This window comes from Lemur catta, chromosome 2, assembly GCF_020740605.2.
Source record: "Lemur catta isolate mLemCat1 chromosome 2, mLemCat1.pri, whole genome shotgun sequence".
Taxonomy (NCBI): domain Eukaryota; kingdom Metazoa; phylum Chordata; class Mammalia; order Primates; family Lemuridae; genus Lemur; species Lemur catta.
In genome coordinates this window covers 102226840-102247731 of record NC_059129.1, presented here as the reverse complement: position 1 = coordinate 102247731, position 20892 = coordinate 102226840, and the positions used below count along the sequence as shown (strand labels likewise).

The 20892-nt window shown below is 39.1% G+C and overlaps 2 protein-coding genes across 3 annotated transcripts in view; one reads left to right on the top strand and one right to left on the bottom strand.

The window, feature by feature from the left end:
- The window catches only part of FIG4 (FIG4 phosphoinositide 5-phosphatase), a 98471-nt gene extending 85870 nt beyond the window's left edge, over positions 1–12601 (bottom strand). The window contains exon 1 of one of the 2 annotated variants that reach the window (XM_045544169.1): positions 12308–12601. In XM_045544169.1, the coding sequence (XP_045400125.1) occupies positions 12308–12373 (66 nt within the window). In that variant the 5' untranslated portion in view covers positions 12374–12601. The remainder of the gene's footprint in view (positions 1–12307) is intronic. The other variant, XM_045544170.1, reaches the window with a different exon arrangement.
- Positions 12602–13410: 809 nt separating this feature from the next.
- Positions 13411–20892, top strand: part of AK9 (adenylate kinase 9) — a 102423-nt gene continuing 94941 nt past the window's right edge. The window contains exons 1-3 of the mRNA XM_045544168.1: positions 13411–13424; positions 18541–18668; positions 20161–20224. Of these exons, the coding sequence (XP_045400124.1) occupies positions 18552–18668; positions 20161–20224 (181 nt within the window). The 5' untranslated portion in view covers positions 13411–13424; positions 18541–18551. The remainder of the gene's footprint in view (positions 13425–18540; positions 18669–20160; positions 20225–20892) is intronic.

The following is a 20892-nucleotide window of genomic DNA, read 5'->3' as shown; positions in this document are numbered from 1 at the left end:
GATGGCATGTGCCCATAATCCCAGCTAGTCAAGAGGCTGAGATGGCAGGATCACTTGAGCCCAGGAGCTCGAGGCTGCAGTGAGCTATGATGACACCACTGCACTCCAGCCAGGGCAACAGAGAGAGATTCTGTCAAAAAAAAAGAAAGAAAGAAAGAAAGAAAAAAGAAAAAAGAAATCCCTGAAATATCTTTCCATTAAATCCTTTTCTACTGCTGATTTTTTATTTTGAAAAATTTTGAAATCTACTGTAAGATAATAGAACAATACAATGAACACCCATATACTCTTCATCTAGATTCACCAACTGTTAACATTTTGTTGCATTTGTTTTCTGCCTCCTTCCTAATAAAAGCTTTCTTCCTCTGAACCTTGGGAAATGAGTTGCAGGTATTATAACATATCACCCCTAGCAATCTCTATTTTTATTTCCTTAAAACAAAGGTGTCCTTCTACATAATCATACCATTGATATGACATTATCTATATGAAATCCACATTCAAATTTTCTCAAGTGTCTTTATAATATCCTCTATATCTGGGTTTTTAAAAACCAGAATCTTATGAAGAAACCTACACTGCATTTAGTTACCACGTCTTTTTAAATATCTTTTGATCTAGAATAATTCCTCAATTTTGTCTTTCATGACCTCAATGCTTTTAAAGAGCCCATATTTTCTACTAATTTTCTCAGTTTTCTATTGATGTCATTCAGTTGACCATTTACTAGTGAATGCCTCACATGTGTCAGGCACTGTACTAGATGCCTGAGGGAAAAGATAAATTGAAGATATATCTTGGAGATATAACTTACTGGTAGACTGGACTGGAAAAGGGAGTAACAGATCCAATTACTTTTGATTGAGCAACTAGCTAGATGGTGGTGCCACTTATTGATGTGGGCGTGACTGGAGAAGACACAGGTTTGAGGGAAAACCAAGAGTTCTATTCACAACATGCCCTCGGATCAAATGGGAACTGGGTATACGAATCTGGAGCTCAAAGGAGAGATCTCAGTGGGTGCCATCAGCACATATACAACATTTAAAGCCATGGTACTCAGTTAAACCTACAAGCCTGAGTGAGAATAGTGGTGAGAGCCCAAAAACACTAGCCTGAGGAACTCCATTATTTCAAGGCTGGATATGGAGAAGAAACCAGCTGAAAAGACTGAGTGGAATGGCCAGTGAATGGCAACACCCCAACACAGGGTGGACGCCTCAAAGCAACAGGAGGAGATCATCTGGGACTGGAGGAAGCAGTCACATTCACACCAAATGCTGCTGAGAAGTCAAGTAAGATAGGACAGAGAAGCACCCAGAGCATCTGACAACAGGAGATTGTGAGTGGCCTTGCTGTGGGCAGCCTTGGTGATGGGGTGGGGACAAAATCCACAACAGAGCTGGCTGAAGAGCAAATGAGTAGAATTCTGGATAAAGATCAAAGAGTGAACACCTCTATTCCTTCCAAACATAGCCATAGTAAAGTGTTTTACAGTTGTTTTTAGGCTCAATCCCCAAGAGTAAAAGGAGGAATGAAGGAGATCACAGGCAAAAAAAATTGAAACTGAAAAGTATGCCTAACACAGCTGCATCCTACAGTAGCAGTGGAGAAGTCAAGAAGCAATCCAATTTACACTCTAGAACCTTCAAAAGGCTTGGAAATTTGAGGCACCTAATACTTCTGGAATATCAGAAGATACAGTAAAAAGAAGATAGCACAACCTCTAAAGAGAAAAAAACAGTTAAACTAAAGATCAAGAGTAGAATAACATTAGAGATTCTCAGCAGCAACACTGGAAGGTGGAAGACAGGGACAGACATAATGCCTTCAAAATTCTAAGGGAAAATGTGCTGCAGTCTTTAATTCAACATTAATTTTATCAAAACTGAGGCTACATAGGACATTTGTAGACATGCATGGGCTTAAAAAATTACCTTCCATGAACTCTTTCTCATGAGGCAGTTAAAGGAGGTACTCCACCAAAATGAGGGCATAACTAAGAAAGAGGAAATTATGGGACTCGGGAAAAATGGAAATCGTGACAAGAGAGGATATAGGATGATGGTGACAGGAAACCCCAGGATGGCAGCCATAGTGCAGGGGATTTGGGAGCAGCCAGTCCAGACTGAAGCCATTGCTTCAAGAAGATGAAACCCAGAAGAATACCTAAGGTGTGTGAATGTGTTGAGAGGAGATTTACCTATTTGGAGGAAAGTGGGCATTAAGTTTGTTATAAATTTACAGTAAGAATTAGGGATCGTAGGAAGAAGGAAAGGTCATCTCAAGTATTGGCACAGTCTGAAGTAGTGAAAAGCCCATAGTTCAAATGGTGGAGATAAAGGAGATAAATAAAATGCCCAAGAGTAACAGGGAAGAGAAGGGAGTAGTAATTGGAGTACATCAGGTTTCCATAAATCAGGCATGCATCAGCTGGGACTGCTGAATGTATATATACATGTACACAGGCACATATGCAATGTGGAAATTGGAAAAATGTCTGTTTGTTTGTAGATATGTCGAGGGGCAGGAATTGGGGTGGAGAATTAGGACACCAAAAAAAAAAAAAAACTATATTAAAATGCCCATTAAGATAGAAGATGATCTGAGTGGCTCTTTTGAAAGCTAAGCATCATTGTTCAAGAAAAAGCTCAAAATTTCAATATGTAGCTTTAACAGTGATGACTTGGTATAAAGATGAATATGTTTCTAAAATATATACCTGAAATCCAAATGGAATACAATAGCTAATCCATTTAACAGGAAATTCAGTATCTACTAACATTATTTCCTTTTATAATGACAGGCTAATTAATCACTCACTTTTCATCTGAGGGAGGAAAATCAGCCTTCTTCAAAGGGAAGAAATTTTAGGCTGTATGACAGCTTCAATTAACATTAAACTTCACTTGAACTTTCAGATTAAATATACTATTTTTAAAGATCACTATGAAGTTACTTCTCACAATCTAACAGTATTGCAGGCCTGCCCCTTCACTTAGTTTAGCCATCCCAACAACCGGGTAAGGCAGCCCAGAAAGGGCAAGTGAGTTTTTGATAGTCTGCAGAGAGGTCTTCAAGCTCACTCATTAGAACTTCAGGGCTTTACTCACGGGGAAGCTTCAAATCCCCTGTAGAAATAAGCATGAATGTCACCTCCAACCACATCTTCTAAACCAGCTACAATCACTATGCTTCTTTCCCACTTTATATCCTTTGGTTCCCTGCTCCAATCCCTGGCCAACTATACCCTATGTTGTTCTTTCCCACTCCCTGATTACACAAGTCAAGGCTAATTAAGTAAAGTATATTCCTCGTGATGTGGTTCTTATTTTATTCTACTTTGTGTGGTAAGGGTAGGGAGGAAGCTTCCTTAACTCCTTTTGGAACAGAGCAGAAAATACATGCACTAGTACATACATACGTATATATACAAACTAACAATTGTGAACCAGTAAGAGTAAAGATTATCATAACAATTTTCACTCCCATAAAACACACATGTAGGCACATGCAGCCCTAGTTCTGTTCAGCTACCAATTTGAAAGCCAATTGTTAATGTGTTCATTTCTTTTGTTATGAAATAGTCACTTACTATGATGCTAAGACCCCTAGGGCATCACATATTATGCAAGGGCACCTGCCTGTAAAGGCAAACAATTTTCACCAAGGATAACTTTGAGTTGCTAAATCTCCCATGGGCAACTCTTAGTTGCACTGGGCTGTATGACTGTTAGGGCTGGATTAGGCCTGGGCCACAGGGCAGAGAGGGACCAAAGCAAGGTCATAGGAGCGAAAGGTCATAATGTGCCTTTATTGCTGGGTGCCAGAGAGAATAGGTAAGTTTCAGAGAGGGCTTCAAAGGCCAAAACTATACCTCCTGCATGCCATCTACCAACCCAGCTCCTTTTCCTCTCCAAATATTTCTCAAAATCCACCTCTACATGCAGGTAACAATGACAACCTGAACTTCACCTTAGGAACAAGTCTACTGAAGGCTTAGGACAAGAGACACTCCATCTTGCCCACTGTTTCTTTTGTCCCTTAGTGTGTCTCCTAATTCTTTCATAAACAATTACAGGTCAAGGATCCCTTATCTGAAATGCTTGGGACCAGAAGTGAATCAGATTTCGAATTTTTTCAAATTGTGGAATATGTGCATATACATAATGAGATATCTTGGGGACAGTACCCAAGTCTAAACACAAATTCATTTATGTTTTATATATACCTTATACACATAGACTGAAGGTAATTTTATACAGTATTTTAAATAATCTTGTGCATGAAACAAAGTTTATGTACACTGAACCAACAGAAAGCAAAGGTATCACTATCTTATCCACCCATGTGGACAATCTGTGGTTGTCTGGCATCACCACTTGTGGCATCATATTGGCACTCAAAAAGCTGTGGATTTTGGAGCATTTTGGATTTCAGATTTTTGGATTAGAGACACTCAACTTGTAAATACACTCCTACCAACCAAAACAAGAGTGCTCAGGCCAGGCGCGGTGGCTCACGCCTGTAATCCTAGCACTCTGGGAGGCTGAGGCAGGTGGATTGCTCGAGGTCAGAAGTTTGAGACCAGCCTGAGCAAGAGCGAGACCCTGTCTCTACTAAAAATAGAAAGAAATTATCTGGCCAACTAAACTATCTATAGAAAAAATTAGCTGGGCATGGTGGCGCATGCCTGTAGTCCCAGCTACTCGGGAGGCTGAGGCAGTAGGATAGCTTAAGCCCAGGAGTTTGAGGTTGCTCTGAGCTAGGCTGACGCCACGGCACTCACTCTAGCCAGGGCAACAAAGTGACACTCTGTCTCAAAAAAAAAAAAAAACAAGAGTGCTCATTTCTTTCAAATTCTTGCCAATAATGACTTTGGCCAATCTTTGCCATTCTGATGGGAAAAATAGGACTCTATTTTCATTTTATTGTTTTATTTATTAGCAAGTTGAATATATTTCATATTCATACTTCTTTTTTTGGTGAATTGCCTATTCACGTCCTAGGCAATTAAAGGAAGTACTCCACCAAAATGAGGGCATAATTAAGAAAGAGGAAATTATGGGACTTGGAAAAACAGGAAAATTGTGGTAAGAGAGGATATAGGATGATGGTAAAGGGAAACCCCAGGATGGTAGCCATAGTGCAGGGGCTTTGGGAGCAGCCAGTCTATTAGATGTTTTATTTTTCAGATTAATAGATAAAATATTTTTGCAGGTCAGGACATACTGCTTTCTCTGCTGTTCAGGCTACTATACTTTACCCATCTGTCATTAGTCTTCTGTTTTTTTAATTTACATTTATAGTTTTAAGTGCTTTATATTCGAAAAGAAAAAATTAAGTCAATGATCTAAATTTCTATCTTATCAAGCTAAAGAAAGATAAATTGATTCCTGTGGTCTAAATGTTTGTGTCCTCCCAAAATTCCTCAGTGTGATAGTATTAAGAAGTGGGGCCTTTTGAAGGTGATCATGACGGCAGAGCCCTCCTGAATGGGAATAGTGCCCATTTATTAATAAAATTAGTAAAAGAGGCCTGAGGGAGCTTGTTAGCCCCTTCCACTATGTGAGGACACAACGGGCCCTCACCAGACACTGAATCTGCCATTGCCTTTATCTTGGACTTCTCAGCCTCCAGAATTGTGAGAAATAAATGTTAATTACTTATAAACCAGCTAGTTTATATTAATAGCATTTTGTTATAGCAGCTCAAACAGAATAAGATACTAATTAATGCAAAATGCACACAAGGAAGAAAATAATAAGGCTAAAAGCAGAAACTGATTAAACAGAAAACATACAATAGAAAGAATTAACCAAGTCAAAGTTGGTTCTTTCAAATAATTAATAAAATGAATAAATCCCTAGCAACATGGATTAAGAAAAAATGAAAGAGAACACAAAATACCAATGTCATAAATAAAAGAGGGAATTTTACTATAAATCCTACAGATATCAAAAAAATAAGGAAATATTACCTTGGTGCCAATAAATTCAACAAGATGAAATGAAGAAATTTCTTTAAAAAGACAATTTATTAAAACTGATTCAAGATCCACTGAAAATCTGTATAACCCTATATCCATTAGAGAGATTATTATCATTATCAAAATTCACCCCACAAAGCAACTCCAACTCCAAATGTTTCACTAGTGAATTCTAGGAAGCATTGAAAAAAGAAACAATACCAATCTTATATAATCATTTCAGAAAACATAAGTGTTCAACTCATTTTATGAAGGCGGAGTTACCCTGATACCAAAATCAAAGATGTTTAAGAAAATGATAGACCAATATCCTGAATACAAAGGCAAAAATTCTTAACAAAATATTAGCACAAAGTATCTAGCAATATGTGAAAACAATACCGAAGCATGATCATGTAGTATATGCCTCCAAAATCCAAGGTTGAACACCTGAAAATGAATTAATGTAATTTACCATAATAAACAATAAGGAAATGTCATACGCAGATGCAGAAAAAAACATTTAACAAAATTCAACACTTCCTCATGATTAAAAAAAAAACTGCCATCAAACTAGGAATAGAAAGAAACCTTCTCAACCTGATAAAGGGCATCTATGAAAACCAACATCACACTTAATAGTGAAAGACTAAATACTTTCCCACTAAAATCAAAAACAAGACACGAATGTCTGTTCTTGTCACTTCTATTAAACCTTATACTAGAGGTTCTAGCTAGTGCCATAAGGCAAGAAAAAGAAATAAAAGGCATCAAGATTGGGAAGGAAGAAGTGTTCCTCTTTCTAAATGACATGATTTCAATTCTCCCCAAACTGGTCTACAGATTCAGTGAACTCCAAATCACAATCCCAACAGATTTTTTATTAGAAATTGATAAGCCTACCTGTAAAATTCATATGGAAATACAAATGTACTAGAATAGCCACAAAAACTTGGGAAAAGTAAAATTGGAAAACTTCCCTATTTCAAGACTTACTATAAAACTACAATCATCAAGACAAGGTGATAATAGCAAGCTTCATCTGTATTTACAACCACTCCCCATCACTAGCATCACTGCATAAGCTCCACCTCCTGTCAGATCAGCAACATTACATTCTCATAGGAGCAGGAACCCTACTATAAAATCAGCATGCGAGGGATCTAGGTTGTGCGATCCTTATGAGAATCTAATGCCTGATGAACTGAGGTAGAGCTGAGGTAGTGATGCTAGAGCTGGGGAGCAGCTGCAAAAACATGATCATTAGCAGAGAGATCTGACTGCGTGATAAATGTAATGTGCTTAAATCATCCTGAAACCATCCCCTCCCCCACCCGTGGAAAAATTGTTTTCCATGAAACTGGTCCCTGGTGTCAAAAAGTTTGGAGACCACTGCTATAGAACACTAGAACTTATTCTTCCTATCTAGCTGTAATTTTTTATCCTTTAACAAACCTCTCCCTATCCTCCCCTTCTCTCTACCCTTCCCAGCATCTAATAACCAAAATTCTACTGTCTACTTCCATGAGCTCAATGTTTTGTCAGCTCCCACATATGAGCAAGAACATGCAGTATTTATCTTTCTGTGCCTGCCTTATTACATTTAACATAATGTCCTCCAGGCTCATTCATATTGCCTGAATGACAGGATTTTGTTCTTTTTATAGCTGAATAGTATTCCATTGTGTACATACACCACATTTTCTTTATCTGTTTCTCTTCCAATGAACGTTTAGGTTGATTTCATAGCTTGCCTATTGTAAACAGTGCTGCAATAAGCATGAAGGTACAGATATCTCTCCTATATACTGATTTTCTTCCCTTTGAATATACAAGGGGACTTCATAGAAAATCTGTATTATGGAAAAAACTATGCATGGATTTCAAATTTTTTTTGCATGAAAATAAACTCATATCAACTTTTTGTGACATATCTGAACAGGATCTAGTTTGAGGCTCTAAAAAGGATAAGACATCAGTTTGAAAAAAGACCCTATCAGAGCAACATGAATTCTGCTAAAATTGAAGCAAGAACAAACATCAGATTTATGGTAAAGCTTTAGTTGAAGAATGGTGAAATCATTGATACTCTACAAAAAGTATATGGGGATAACGTTCCAAAGAAATCATCAGTTTACAAATGGATAACTCATTTTAAGAAGAAATGAGATGCTGCTGAAGACGAAGCCTACAGCAGACCATCCACATCAATTTGCAAGGAAAAAGTTCATCTCTTCCATGCCCTAATTGAAGGGACTGACAATTAACAGCACAAACAATAGCCAACACCACAGACATCTCAAATGGTTTAACTTACACAATTAGGACTGAAAAGCTGAAGTTGAACAAACTTTCTACTTGATGGGTGCCAAAACTTGTGCACAGATCAGCTGCAGACAAGACGAGAGCTTTCAATGGAAATTTTAAATAAGCGAGATCAAGATCCTGAAGCATTTGTTCAAAGAATTGCAACAGGAGATGAAATATGGCTTTACAAGTATGATCATGAAGACAAAACACAATCAAAGCAATGGCTACGAAGAGGTAGCCATGGTCTGGCCAAAGCAAAAGTGGCCCAGTCAAGAGCAAAGGTCATGGCAACAGTTTTTGGGGATGCTCAAGGCATTTTTCTTGGCAACTTTCTGAAGGGCCAAAGATTGATACCATCCCCTTATCAGAATGTTTTGAGAAAGTTAGCCAAAGTATTAGCAGAAAAACACCTGAGAAATCTTCACCGGAGAGTCCTTCTCTATCACAACAATGCTCCTGTTCATTCCTCTCATCAAACAAGGGCAAATTTTGAAACAGTTTCAATGGGAAATCATTAGACATCCACTTACCTTTTTGCTTCCTAATCTTAAAAAAATCTGTAATGGGCACCCATTTTTCTTCAGTGAATAATGTTAAAAAGACTGCATCGACATGATTAAATTCCCAGGACCCTCAGTTCATTAGGGATGGACTAAATGGCAGGTATTATCACTTACAAAAGTGTCTTGACCTTGATGGAGCTTATGTTGAGAAATAAAGTTCATATTTTTATCTTTTAATTCTATTTTTCTACAAACTTTTTGAAGTTCCCTTGTATGTATACCCAGTACGATTGCTGCATCTCATGGTAGTTCTATTTTTAGTTTTTTGAGCAACCTCCATACTGTTTTTCATAATGGCTGTACTAATTTACATTTCCATGAATAGTATATAAAACTTCCCTTTTCTCCATATATTCACCAGCATTTATTTTTGTCTTTTTGATAACAGCCATTCTAACAGGGATGAGATGATATCTTATTGTGGTTTCAATGTGCATTTCCTTGATAATTAGTGATGTTGAATTTTTTTTTCCATATACCTGTAGACCATTTGTATGTCTTCTGAGAAATGTCTATTTAGATCCCTTACCCACTTTTTAATCAGATTATTTGGGTTTTTGCTGTTGAGTTGTCTGAGTTTCTTGTATATTCTGTATATTACTCCCTTCTTGGAGGAATAGTTTGCAAATATTTTCTCCATTCTACAGGTTATATCTTTATTCTGTTGATTATTTCCTTTTCTGTGCAGAAGCTTTTAGTTTGATATAGTCCCATTTGTCTATTTTTGCTTTTGTTGCCTGTGCTTTTAAAGTCTTACCCATAAAATCTTTGCCTAGCCCAATGTCCTGAAGCATTTCCCCTATGTTTTCTTCTACTAGCTTTACATTTCAGGTCTCATATTTAAGTCTTTAATCCATTCTGAGTTGATTTTTTAATATGGTGAGAAAAAAAGTTTGTTTCATTCTTGTGCATATGGATATCCAGTTTTCCCCGCACCTTTTACTGAAGAGGGTGTTCTTTCCTCAATGAATGTTCTTGGCACCTGAAGCACACTTTAAGTAGCAGTATCCTAAATTCTCTTTGCCTCAAATAGTAGCAGTCTTAGTAGTAGTAACAGCATTGACCTCTTAGAGGTTTTATGAGGATTAAATAATAAAATATACGCAGAGTACTTCGAACAATGCCTGACATAGAAGTACTCCATAAGTATTAGTGGCTATTCTCATTCTTACAACTTACTATAGTTTATTTGTTTTTTTTAATTCTTAGAGATTTATTTAGTTGCCAGTAATTTTATGTCTTTTTCTAAGTTATTTATGTCCCTTAAACTTTGAGCTTATTACTAAAGAAAAATCTTTCTGCTTATGTCTTTTTCAAGTCAAAAATATTAAAAAGAATTATCTATGTACTAATAACACAACTGAGATTCAGTGATTCAATTCAGCAGACATTTCTGAGGGTGGTTGCCCAGCCCCAACCATTCCCTGAAACAAAGAGGATGGTTCCATAGCCAAGTCATTACTGCCAGACCCTCCCTGGCATGATGATTCGTCCACTGAGGGGAAGATATCCAATCATAGCTTGGTCAATCAGATTCTTTCTCCCAGCACCTACGATGTTTTGGGCAGCATTCTGAGAGGGATCTCAAACCTGCTCTCTTGCTCCTACTTTTCCAGAACCCAGGAAGTTAGACTCCTCCAATGATTCCATGCAATGGCTCCCCCAACATCCTTTTGACAAATTTACCTTTTATCTCTAAGCTGGCCAGAATTAGTTTCCATCACTTATGTGGCTGAGAGAGGTCACAGCTGTCTTCTAAAGCACACATCTCTTTGTGTTAGACCCCCTTAACCAACATCTATTGAGAGTCTACTATTTGCAAGGCATATACCAGATCTATGCTACGAGGACCAGCAAGGTTTTGACAGGAAGAGAAGAGACCTTATAACAATTGAGAGGAACAGAAAAACAGAGGGTACATATAGGGAACTAAATCAATACAATTTTACTGCGGAATAAGGCACATAAAGGAACATAGTGGATCCTCAATGTTTTATGAATTGATATTAAATTAAACACAAGTCATATTGATATTAAATAAATCTTTGACAAGTTGAAGACAAATCATATATGGCTTTGAAAGCCAGACTAAGGGATTCAGAGTTTATTCTCTTCAGAATGGGGGCTGCTGAAGATTTCTGAGCAGAAGAGCCCTATAATATGAATTGTGCTTTAGAAAGGACACTAACAATTCCACTAGTTCTCATAAATGCTCACCTGATTAATGGGTTGAAATTTCTGTGTTTTAAGTTATTTATGTTTCTAACTAGGTACATTTTGCAGAACACTTTACAGAAAGAAGGTTTCATTTCAATGTCAAATGATATTTCTGTATGACTCTCTTCAGAGAACTGAAGATACTTGCAAATACAGCTTATTATATAATTTCATCTCCTAGTCTAGATCTAGTCAAATGAAGTTGTCAGCAAAATTAATTTAAGATCAACAATGATTCTATACTCCTGATGACCTAAGCCAGACATGCTATTAGGATTACATTATAATTGAGAAACTGTTAAGTGCTTTCTTGTACTCCTCTAATGGAGAGAACCCAAGTTTTACTGAAAGAGCTTATAAAACACTCCATAGCAATATGAAGAGTATTATGCAAGTATCCAGCATATGCAATCTTGTTACCACGAAGTGATAATCTTAAACACAGACCCCAATACCACTGTGGTACTCTTGATACCCCTATGCAGAAAAGCTATAATGTATCAAATTTGCTTTCCAACCACAAAAATGACAAAGTATGAAGTTCTATAAACATTATTCCCTTAATTAAGGAACTAGTAACCTAAATACATAAAAACTGATCTGGTTATTCACTACTACATGGCCATTTGAAATAATAAAATTAAAAAAAAATAAATGCTATGATGAAAAAAGTGAAAAGCAAGACAATGTTACCCAAACAAATTAGCTGTCTTCAAACAACGTAAGTTTTTCCTTCCTTTCAAATAAGAAAAAAAAAAGAGAACAAAAAATTTTGCAATAAAAGTGCACATAATTAACATCAATCACGGTGATAATATACCATGGAAGAGGAAAGAAGAAAAGCTAGCGCGTCATAGATCAATTTTTTTTCATACCCTGCCTGTACTGTAACTTGTGAACTTTAGAACTTTGCCAGACTTTCTGAAAGCTGAAAAGAATCCAGTAACTCGTACAGAACCTCAAGAACAGCTCCTGGGGTACCACAAGCACCTGTTTCCAGTGTGTTCCACCCAAGGCTCCTAAGTGGAAATTAGTAAATGCAAACGCAGCAGTGCCCTCGGTGTGAAAATAGGGTGAAGACCCCCAGGCACAGCCCAGGAGGGCTAGCTTCCCCCAAGGCTGGGTATGACAAGAATTTGGGAGTGGGGAGGAAGGAGAGGGAGGCGGGTGCAGCCTCTGCCCTAGGGCCCCACACCTACCCAGCCGGCAGCCACCCTCTCGCCGGCTCCCCCCCGTGCCGGGTACTCACAGCTCTGGTCTCGTACAACACCAGCTTCTGGACCGAACTGATGATGGGGGCAGCGGCCATGGGCATGGCGAGAGCAAATGAGGGCTCCACGCCAGGGCACCAGTCGCTGGACCGTCGCAGGAGACCCGGCGGGCAAACAGTTCAGACCCTGGGCACCAAGTCCGGCCAGGATAAACACCGCCTGGGCACTAAAACTAGGATCAGCGACAGCTCAGAGGTTTCCGGATCCCCGAGTCCCGCCTCCGGACCAGCCCCGCCCAGGCATGGCGAGAGCGCAGCTGAACGATGTACCATAGGGCGCATAGAAGTTCCCAGAACCTGCGTGCTGCCAAGGGAGGAAGCGAGGAGCGCCATCTTTAGTGAGGGCAAGAGAAAAAGTGGGCGGAGAAAAAGTCAGCGGATTTATTGAGTCTGTCTTTCATCTCCTCCCTCTCTTTGGAAAAAGGGAGAAGGTTTGGGATTGGGTTGCCTCCTCTGAAGCGGGTTCTCCGAGTTGCAGGATAGAGCCATTCCCAAATTAGACTGTTTTTTCCCTACCTACTTCTGCCCTTATTTTCCTGGGAATGTGCTATCCGATGGTCCTTCACTGAATGTCTATGTTTTTCCCCTCACCTCTCTTTCGTTGCCTGTGTTTTCCTTATGAGAGCCATGTTGTACCGAGGCTGTGTGATCCAAGGAATTTTTTCAATCACCTAAAGGTGGAAATTTCGGACTTTGCCACATATTTGTGTCCAAGGCTAACCGTGTGTGGATTCTAAAAATGGACTATTGAGTGTCGTGTAGCGGAACAAGCGAGGGCTTTGGAGTCCGGCCGTTCCGTGCTAAAATAAGGTTTCTTCCATTTCGTGCGTGTGACATAAACCGACAATGCATGCACCCTCTTTCATATTTATGAAAAGGAGTGCATCACACGTATGAATACACAATTAGGTACAACAGTGAATACTTAGAATAAAAAATAAATAAATTAACGAAGTACAGCCCCACCTCCCGAGGCCCCGCCCTGCGAGTCCCTGCGCGCCGCGGAAGGTTTCCCGGGCAACCCCTCAACAGTCCGCGGAGCGTCGGGGGCGGCTGCTGTTGGGACTGCGGGACCCGCGGGACCCGCGGGCGCCAGGTAAGCAACCTTTTTCCAGGTGCCGGCGGGGTCGTTGCCCGCCGCCCGCATGCATTTTGGTATCGCTTACACGGGATCTCACCTCCTGCGGGGACCCCAGGCCAGTTCCGTTTTCTTGCAAAACTAAAATCCGGGATCTTTTTGTAAATCCGCTTTAAACTACTTCTCCTTTCAACGACGAATATATTTATTCTACAAATATTTGCTGAACACCTACTACGAGAGTATGAGACTTAGTGGACTGGCAGCTAACCTAGGCGGAAGTGCTAGGTTTCCCAGGAGATGTGACCCCTCTGAACCTCAGAATCCACTGCTGAAGGGTTTCTCAACTGCTAAAAGTGTAATGAAACTTTTTAAAAAAGTTTATAGAATTGTAGCATAAGCACGTAATATGATATTAGAGATTATATTGTAAATTCAACATTGAGAAATCACAAGTTTTAAAAAGAATTTTTTTTGTGTGAGACCGAGTCTTGCTCTGTTGCCCGGACTAGAGTGCCATGGCGTCAGCCTAGCTCACAGCAACCTCAAACTCCTGGGCTCAAGCGATCCTCCTGCCTCAGCCTCCCCAGCAGCTGGGACTACAGGCGTGCACCACCACGCCCGGCTAGTTTTTTGTATATAGTTTTTTAGTTGGCCAGATAATTTCTATCTGTTGTAGTAGAGACGGGGTCTCACTCTTGCTCAGGCTGGTTTCGAACTCCTGAGCTTAAGTAATCCTCCCACCTAGGCCTCCCAGAGTGCTAGGATTACAGGCGTGAGCTACCGCGCCTGGCCAAGAAAATTTTAATTATATATTATTTTGATTTTTTTTCTTCATAGTTTGGTGTTACTTTTATTTTTTTGTATCTTTGTTTTATTTCAGGATATTATGGGGGTACAAACATTTCAGTTACATGTTATGACTTTGCCTCCCTCACCCAAGCCAGGATTAGAGGCGTGCCCTTCCCCCATACAATGCTCACCACGTCCATTAGTTGTGAGTTTAAAAGATGGTCATGTCAGTTCTGGCATTTTTGCACTGACTTGGATGTTTTAACTAGGAAAAATACTTAGCTCTGTTCCATTTCATAATGGAGACCAACACTTCTGAATATGAGTTAAATATTTGCACGTTTTTATATGGGACAACAACTCTTAAAATGTCTGTAGAATTCTGGTTTTCAATTACTATATCATACTATAATTAAGCACTTCTATTCAAACCTTATCTTAGTTTCCACCCAGAAGCAGATCCTGAGACAAAAATTTGAAGGCAAGTAGTTTATATGGGATGTAATCCCAGGAAATAGCAGCAGGGAGGGGAAGGAAACTAATAAAGGGAATATTATCAAGCAAATTTCTCTGTGGCTGAATATTCACTAGGGAATACTGGGATGCATGTCTCAGAGTTATCCCCTCTTAAGGGGCAAGGGAGCTGGGATACTTATTCACCAGCTCCCATCAGTTATTGGGTAAAGCCTGGCTATGGCAGAGCATTGATGCCCTGAACTTCCAGTCTGCCCTGTGCTCAGGCCGAGTGGGTTCTGGCAGCTGGAGAAAGCCCTTAGGCAAAGCGTCACACATTGCTGGTCTTTGGAAGTTGGGCTGGCCATGCATAGAAGAGGTACATGTCAGGTAGATACGGATAGGGAACTAATGACATCTACATTCCACCTTTTGCACCACTCATATCCACTCTTCCCCCACATTAAGTTCACAGCATCTGATCACTGATTCTTTAAGGTAGTGGCTAGTCCCAATTTCTAAAAGAAAAGGACTTACAAAAAGAAGACGAATGAGACAAGCTACAGACTCTACTACTACAATTAATCCTAGCTCTGTAGTTGATAATTCATCATCTCCTTCCTTAACTACCCACTCTAGCTTTTCCTTACCGCTGACTAGCACTTCTGCTGGTCTCAGTTGTTTGCCTAGTTGGATAACCAGCTTTGATCTCTGAAGAGTGTAAGTGTAAGCCCCTGGCTACTATGTCCTTGTGAGGTTTTGGTCACTGCAATTACCCATGCACTGGACATGAAAGCATCAAGAGGTGTCCCAGAGAATCCCCTGAGTTCATGACATACATCCCCCACTCCAATTATATAACAGCAGCCTATCTCCACCTCCCAGTGCAGTAACTCCCTGCAGGCTGGTGGAGCCAAAAATGACCAGGTGGCAGCAGGAGCCTTAGATTTAGTTTTAGAAACCTTTTTACATGGCCTCCTAATAGACCCATCTCTCCCCTCAACCAAACCCAAGTCCCTTATTAAAGGGATTAGTTCTGTAAAATTTGGATTCAGTCAAAAGACTGCAATCAAGCATCCAGAAGGCCATGGCTGCAGGTTCCCCACCCCTGGAAGGGAAATACAAATTCCCCAAATCAATTACTGAGAGTGAGGGTGAGAGGGGCCACTCCTACTTCCAACCCTTGGCTTGAAGTGTATTCCTCATCTGGAAGTACACTCTATCTCAATCCCACACAATGCCAAACTAGTGCCTTAGCTATACCTTTAAGAAGCCATTCCAACCTTCTGTCAGACCAACAGCTTCTAGGTGCGGTGGCATGTGATGAGATCCCCTGTTCACTTGCCTCTTGTCATATCTCCTTTATTGTAAAGAGGGCCCTTTGATCCCAGGCAATGGGATCTAAACAGTCTAAATCCTTGGATGGGGTGCTGGCCAAGGCACTCTGGGTAGGGAAAGCAAATGCATACTGGGAACACATGTCACTTGCCCCTTCCATAGTGAAGGAGTCCTGTGCAATCGATTTGTCACTGAATGGTTGTTTTGTCCCCTCAAGGGATTGTACCATGTTGAGGGCTCAGCCTCAGCCTCTGCTGTGGACAAGTAGAACATTCAGCAGTAGTAGTAGCTAGATCAGCGTGGTAAGAGGGAGCCTTGTGGAGCCCACGCATGGCCTCTGCTACTGCCATCCCTGCCACCATGCCTACGCTGTTTATGAACCCCTTATACAAGCACTGAGGTGACCAAGGACAAAGACTGGCTGGCATCTACTGTATAATCATCCTGTCCACCAGGTTGTTCAGTGCCTCTTCTGGGGTGGATGCTTTGTGAGACGCAAAGATCTGCATATTTTGTGTCCACTTGCATTAGTTTTCTGTGCTGCATAGCAAATTACCACAAATTGAGCAGCTTAAAACACACACATTTATTATCTCACAGTTTCCATGACCAAGAGTCCTGGCATAGCTCAGCTGGGTTCTCTGCTTAGGGTTTCACGAGGCTGCAGTCAGGTGTTGGCTTAGCTGTGCTGTCATCTGGAGATGCGACTGGAGGAGAATCCATTCCCATGCTCATTCACATTTTTGTTGGCAAAAGTCATCCCTTTGTGGTTGTAGGACTGGGGTCCCTGTTTTCTTACCGGCTGTTGTCAGGCGCTGCTCTCAGCTTCTGGAGGCCACCCATGTGGTGTTCCTTGCCATGTGGTCCTCTGACAACGTGGCCGCTTACTAATTCCAAGCCACTAGGTAGTCTCTCTCCAGGCAGCTAAGATGGAGTCTTATATAATGTAACATAATCATGGGAGTGACATTTCTATCACCTTTGCTATATTTAAAAGCAAGTAACAGGCCAGGCGGGGTGGCTCACACCTGTCATCCTAGCACTCTGGGAGGCCAAGGCGGGAGGATTACTTAAGCTCAGGAGTTCAAGACCAGCCTGAGCAAGAGTGAGACCCCGTCTCTACTACAACAAATAGAAAGAAATTATCTGGCCAACTAAAAAACTATATAGAAAAACTAGCCGGGCGTGGTGGCGCATGCCTGTAGTCCCAGCTACTCAGGAGGCTGAGGCAGTAGGATTGTTTGAGCCCAGGAGTTTGAGGTTGCTGTGAGCTAGGCTGACGCCACGGCACTCGAGCCCAGGCAACAGAGTCTCACTCTGTGTCAAAAAAAAAGAAAAAAAAAAAGCAAGTAAAAGATCCCACGGGCACTCAAGGAAAGGAAAGGAGATCATGTAACAGTGTGACTCACTGGAGGTCACCTTCGGGTGTGTTTGCTACACCACTCTCATAGGTCCAATCACACGCTCCTTCCCCAGAACTTTTTCTCTTATCTTCTGTTCTTGCTCCTTTTAGGCTCTTGAAGTCATTCAGGATTGTCCTCCAAATTGAGGGCCTAAGAATACTGCTCTGCTGCCAGTAATATTTAGAACAATATTGTTCATTTTTTCTTTTTAATTTTCAAGAATTAGTTTTTGAAAATACTCATATAATTATTTTTAACATTATTTTATTGTGATCAAGAAATATGTCCTATGTTCTTTTTACTATTTACTTAACAGACGTATCCTATGAGTCCTTGTAAATATTTTATGAGTATAAATATATAAATAGTCTTTAAGTGCTTGAAAACAGAACATGGTCTTTGTACAAAAACAAACTTTGTAAGAAAATAATTATGACCTTCTCTGTTTCTGATTGACTCTAAAAGAACCATTATAAGTCGAAAACTTAGTTTTTATGGATATAATGTTTAAAATTAGGGTTCTGTGCCTAGAAATCCACTTAGTAGCTCAAAATAGCAAACAGTTTTCAAAAATAATTTTAAAATAAATACATGTTCTTACAGACATTTATAAAATATTACAAAGTGAAAAAACATATAAACATTTTCTGCATGGAATCAACCCAGGTTTCTGAAAATATGAATCTAATAAATTTAGCTGATGTTATGTTTTCTGTTTCTGTATAAAATTTATCTATACATGTGCATGTACATTTATATACACTCTGTATGTAAGTTTTATACAGAGATAGTGTGTGTGCATGTGTGTATATAACATTTAACTTTAATTTGATTTTTTATATACACATAATAACATTTTTGTATATTTATGCGTATGTATGTTTTTTTCTTAATTTAGTCTTTCAGAACCACTTTGAGCTCTCTTTCATACAGAATATGTATTTAGATTTTGTTTTTGTTCAAACCAAAAGCCTATTATTGTTTTAATAGATGAGTTTAACTTATTTGAAATTATTGACAATATGTTTAGGGGTGTGGAATGGTTTCTGGGCTAAGTAAATTCACAGTATATTCCAGCTCTCCCTAGTCCATCCTGCCTGCTCCAACCAAATTAGGCACTTTAACAATCTTACTCTTTCTTATTATAGCATTTTGTATTATGATTTCTCAAGAGAAGACAGAAGAGCATCCTTTTGCAGATGTATTTAGTGAAGATGAAACTGAAAAAAATTTTTTGTTGTCCAAACCTGTTTGCTTTATTGTATTTGGGAAACCAGTAAGTTATCTCTTCTAACTTATTATTTAGTAGAATTTTTTATTTTTAAAATCACAACCTTGTGAGTTAACATACAAGAATGAAAACCACGTACTGTGCTAGTTTTTTGAATGTCTGATAGATTTTCATTGTATGGCTTAATATCTGATATACTATTGGTTATAAATTCATAACTTTCTTCTTATACACTATAACTGAAAAGGAATCTAGATTGTATTTATATTTGTGTTATATTATGAGGAAATTAATTCATCAAAACACTGCACCATGACAATTGTTGGTAAAATGTCATCTAAGGTTATTTCCGACTTGATTTATATATAAAACTTTCTTTGAAATTGTCATGAGGCTCTCTGGAAATGTGAGGGTAGGACACTATTGATGCGAGCTAGGAGGGTCTCCTGTTAATACCTGAAGATACTGAGAGACAATGTGCCTTAGCCCTTACCTACAATATAGTGGTCCCAAACCTTTTTGGTACCAGGGACCAGTTTCATGGAAGATAATTTTTCCATGGGGCGAGGAGGCGGAGCTCAGGCGGTGATGCTAGTGATGGGGAGCAGCTGTGAATATAGATGAAGCTTCACTTGCTTGCCCTCTGTTCACCTCCTGTTCACCTCCTGTTCTGCGGCACCGTGGTTCCTAAGTTTCGTGACTGGTGGGTGGGGGCCTGTGGTGGGCGGTGGTGGTGGAGCTCTGCAGCCGGCCCCTAACATGCTGCGGACTGATACCGGTCCACGGTCGGGTGGTTGGAGACCACAGTGTTAGAGGACCTATGTATTGTCTTTCCACAAAAACAGGCAGAAACCCAAGTAGCTGGGTCCCATCCTTAATTTTATATGGACCCTGGGACAGATAACAAGAAAGGGTTCCAACCACTTATATTTCCAAAAACATACACCCCTTAATATTTTGAAATAAAAAATAATAAAAATATTAAATAAAAAGTAAACAAAAACATAATGCAGTTTAAAAAATCAACTGCGAAAGCAACCAGATGCACGAAAATAACCTTTCATCTGAAAAATATGATACTTTCCAAAGATGTCAGTTAAGAAGGATTTTTTTGCTCTTGAAAATTACTAAATGGAAGTCTGTCAAAACCTTCATGATTATAAACTTTAGGAAGGAAATGAAATGAAGAATCTCAATATAATCACAATGACTTGTAATCAAAATTACAAAATTTGACAATCAAAAGAGTGCGATACCATAATGGTATAGCCTCCTGATTGCAAGGCTATTTTCTTAATTTAGAAAATTTTACTTAAATCACTTCAGGAGTGATTTACTTAAACCACTTCAGGAGATGTGGCATATGCAAAAATTAGTGGAGAAAAATGAAGCTATAAAAAATGAGAAAAATTACTTTATATTATAACATTGATGTAATACGGTAGTAACTATCAATAGAATCTTTAAAAATTGGTATATCTGTTTCATTGGCAAGTGACTGGTCTATTGGGTTTTAAAGAACATTTCTCTTTTTAAGGGAGTTGGGAAGACGACATTAGCCCGTCAAATAACCCAGGCATGGAAATGTATTCGTGTTGAAGGTAAATTTTATCTTTTTTCCCCCCAATGTTTTATTATGAAAACTTTCAAATATGCATAAAATGGAAAGACTTATCCAGCGAACACCCATCTACCCAGGTATCTACCATCTAGATTCTATGAATAACATTTTGCTATATTTGCTTTATTACACATCTATCCCTCTGTCAACCCAGCGAATGTATCTTTATAATAGCATCAATCCAATCATGTTTTGCCCTTCTGTTAGTTCTAGTTCTGTTCATAGAATTTAGATGGGTTTATGAAATTTCCTTAACTCCATGCTACTGCCTCCAAATCTCTAACCCCACAATTTAGAACAAGGAAGAGAAGAGAAGGAACTCTCATAGCTTTTATTGGGAGCATTTTCCAGAACTTAAGTATCTTTAATGATAAATTTTTGTATTTTTATTTATAAATTTCCTTGTATTCTTTGCAATGTATAAGACAATGGGTTAATGTCTTTATATATAAATATTCCTTTAATCAGTAAAACGATTTGTGCTCTAATAGAAAAATAAGGAAAAGAATGAATAGATAATTCATAAAAGTAGAAATAAAAATAGATAATGTAAGAAGAAAGAGTTTAACTTACTGTTATCCAAAGAAATATTAAATAATCATATTTACATTATTACATAATAATCATATTAACATTAAATCATAAATA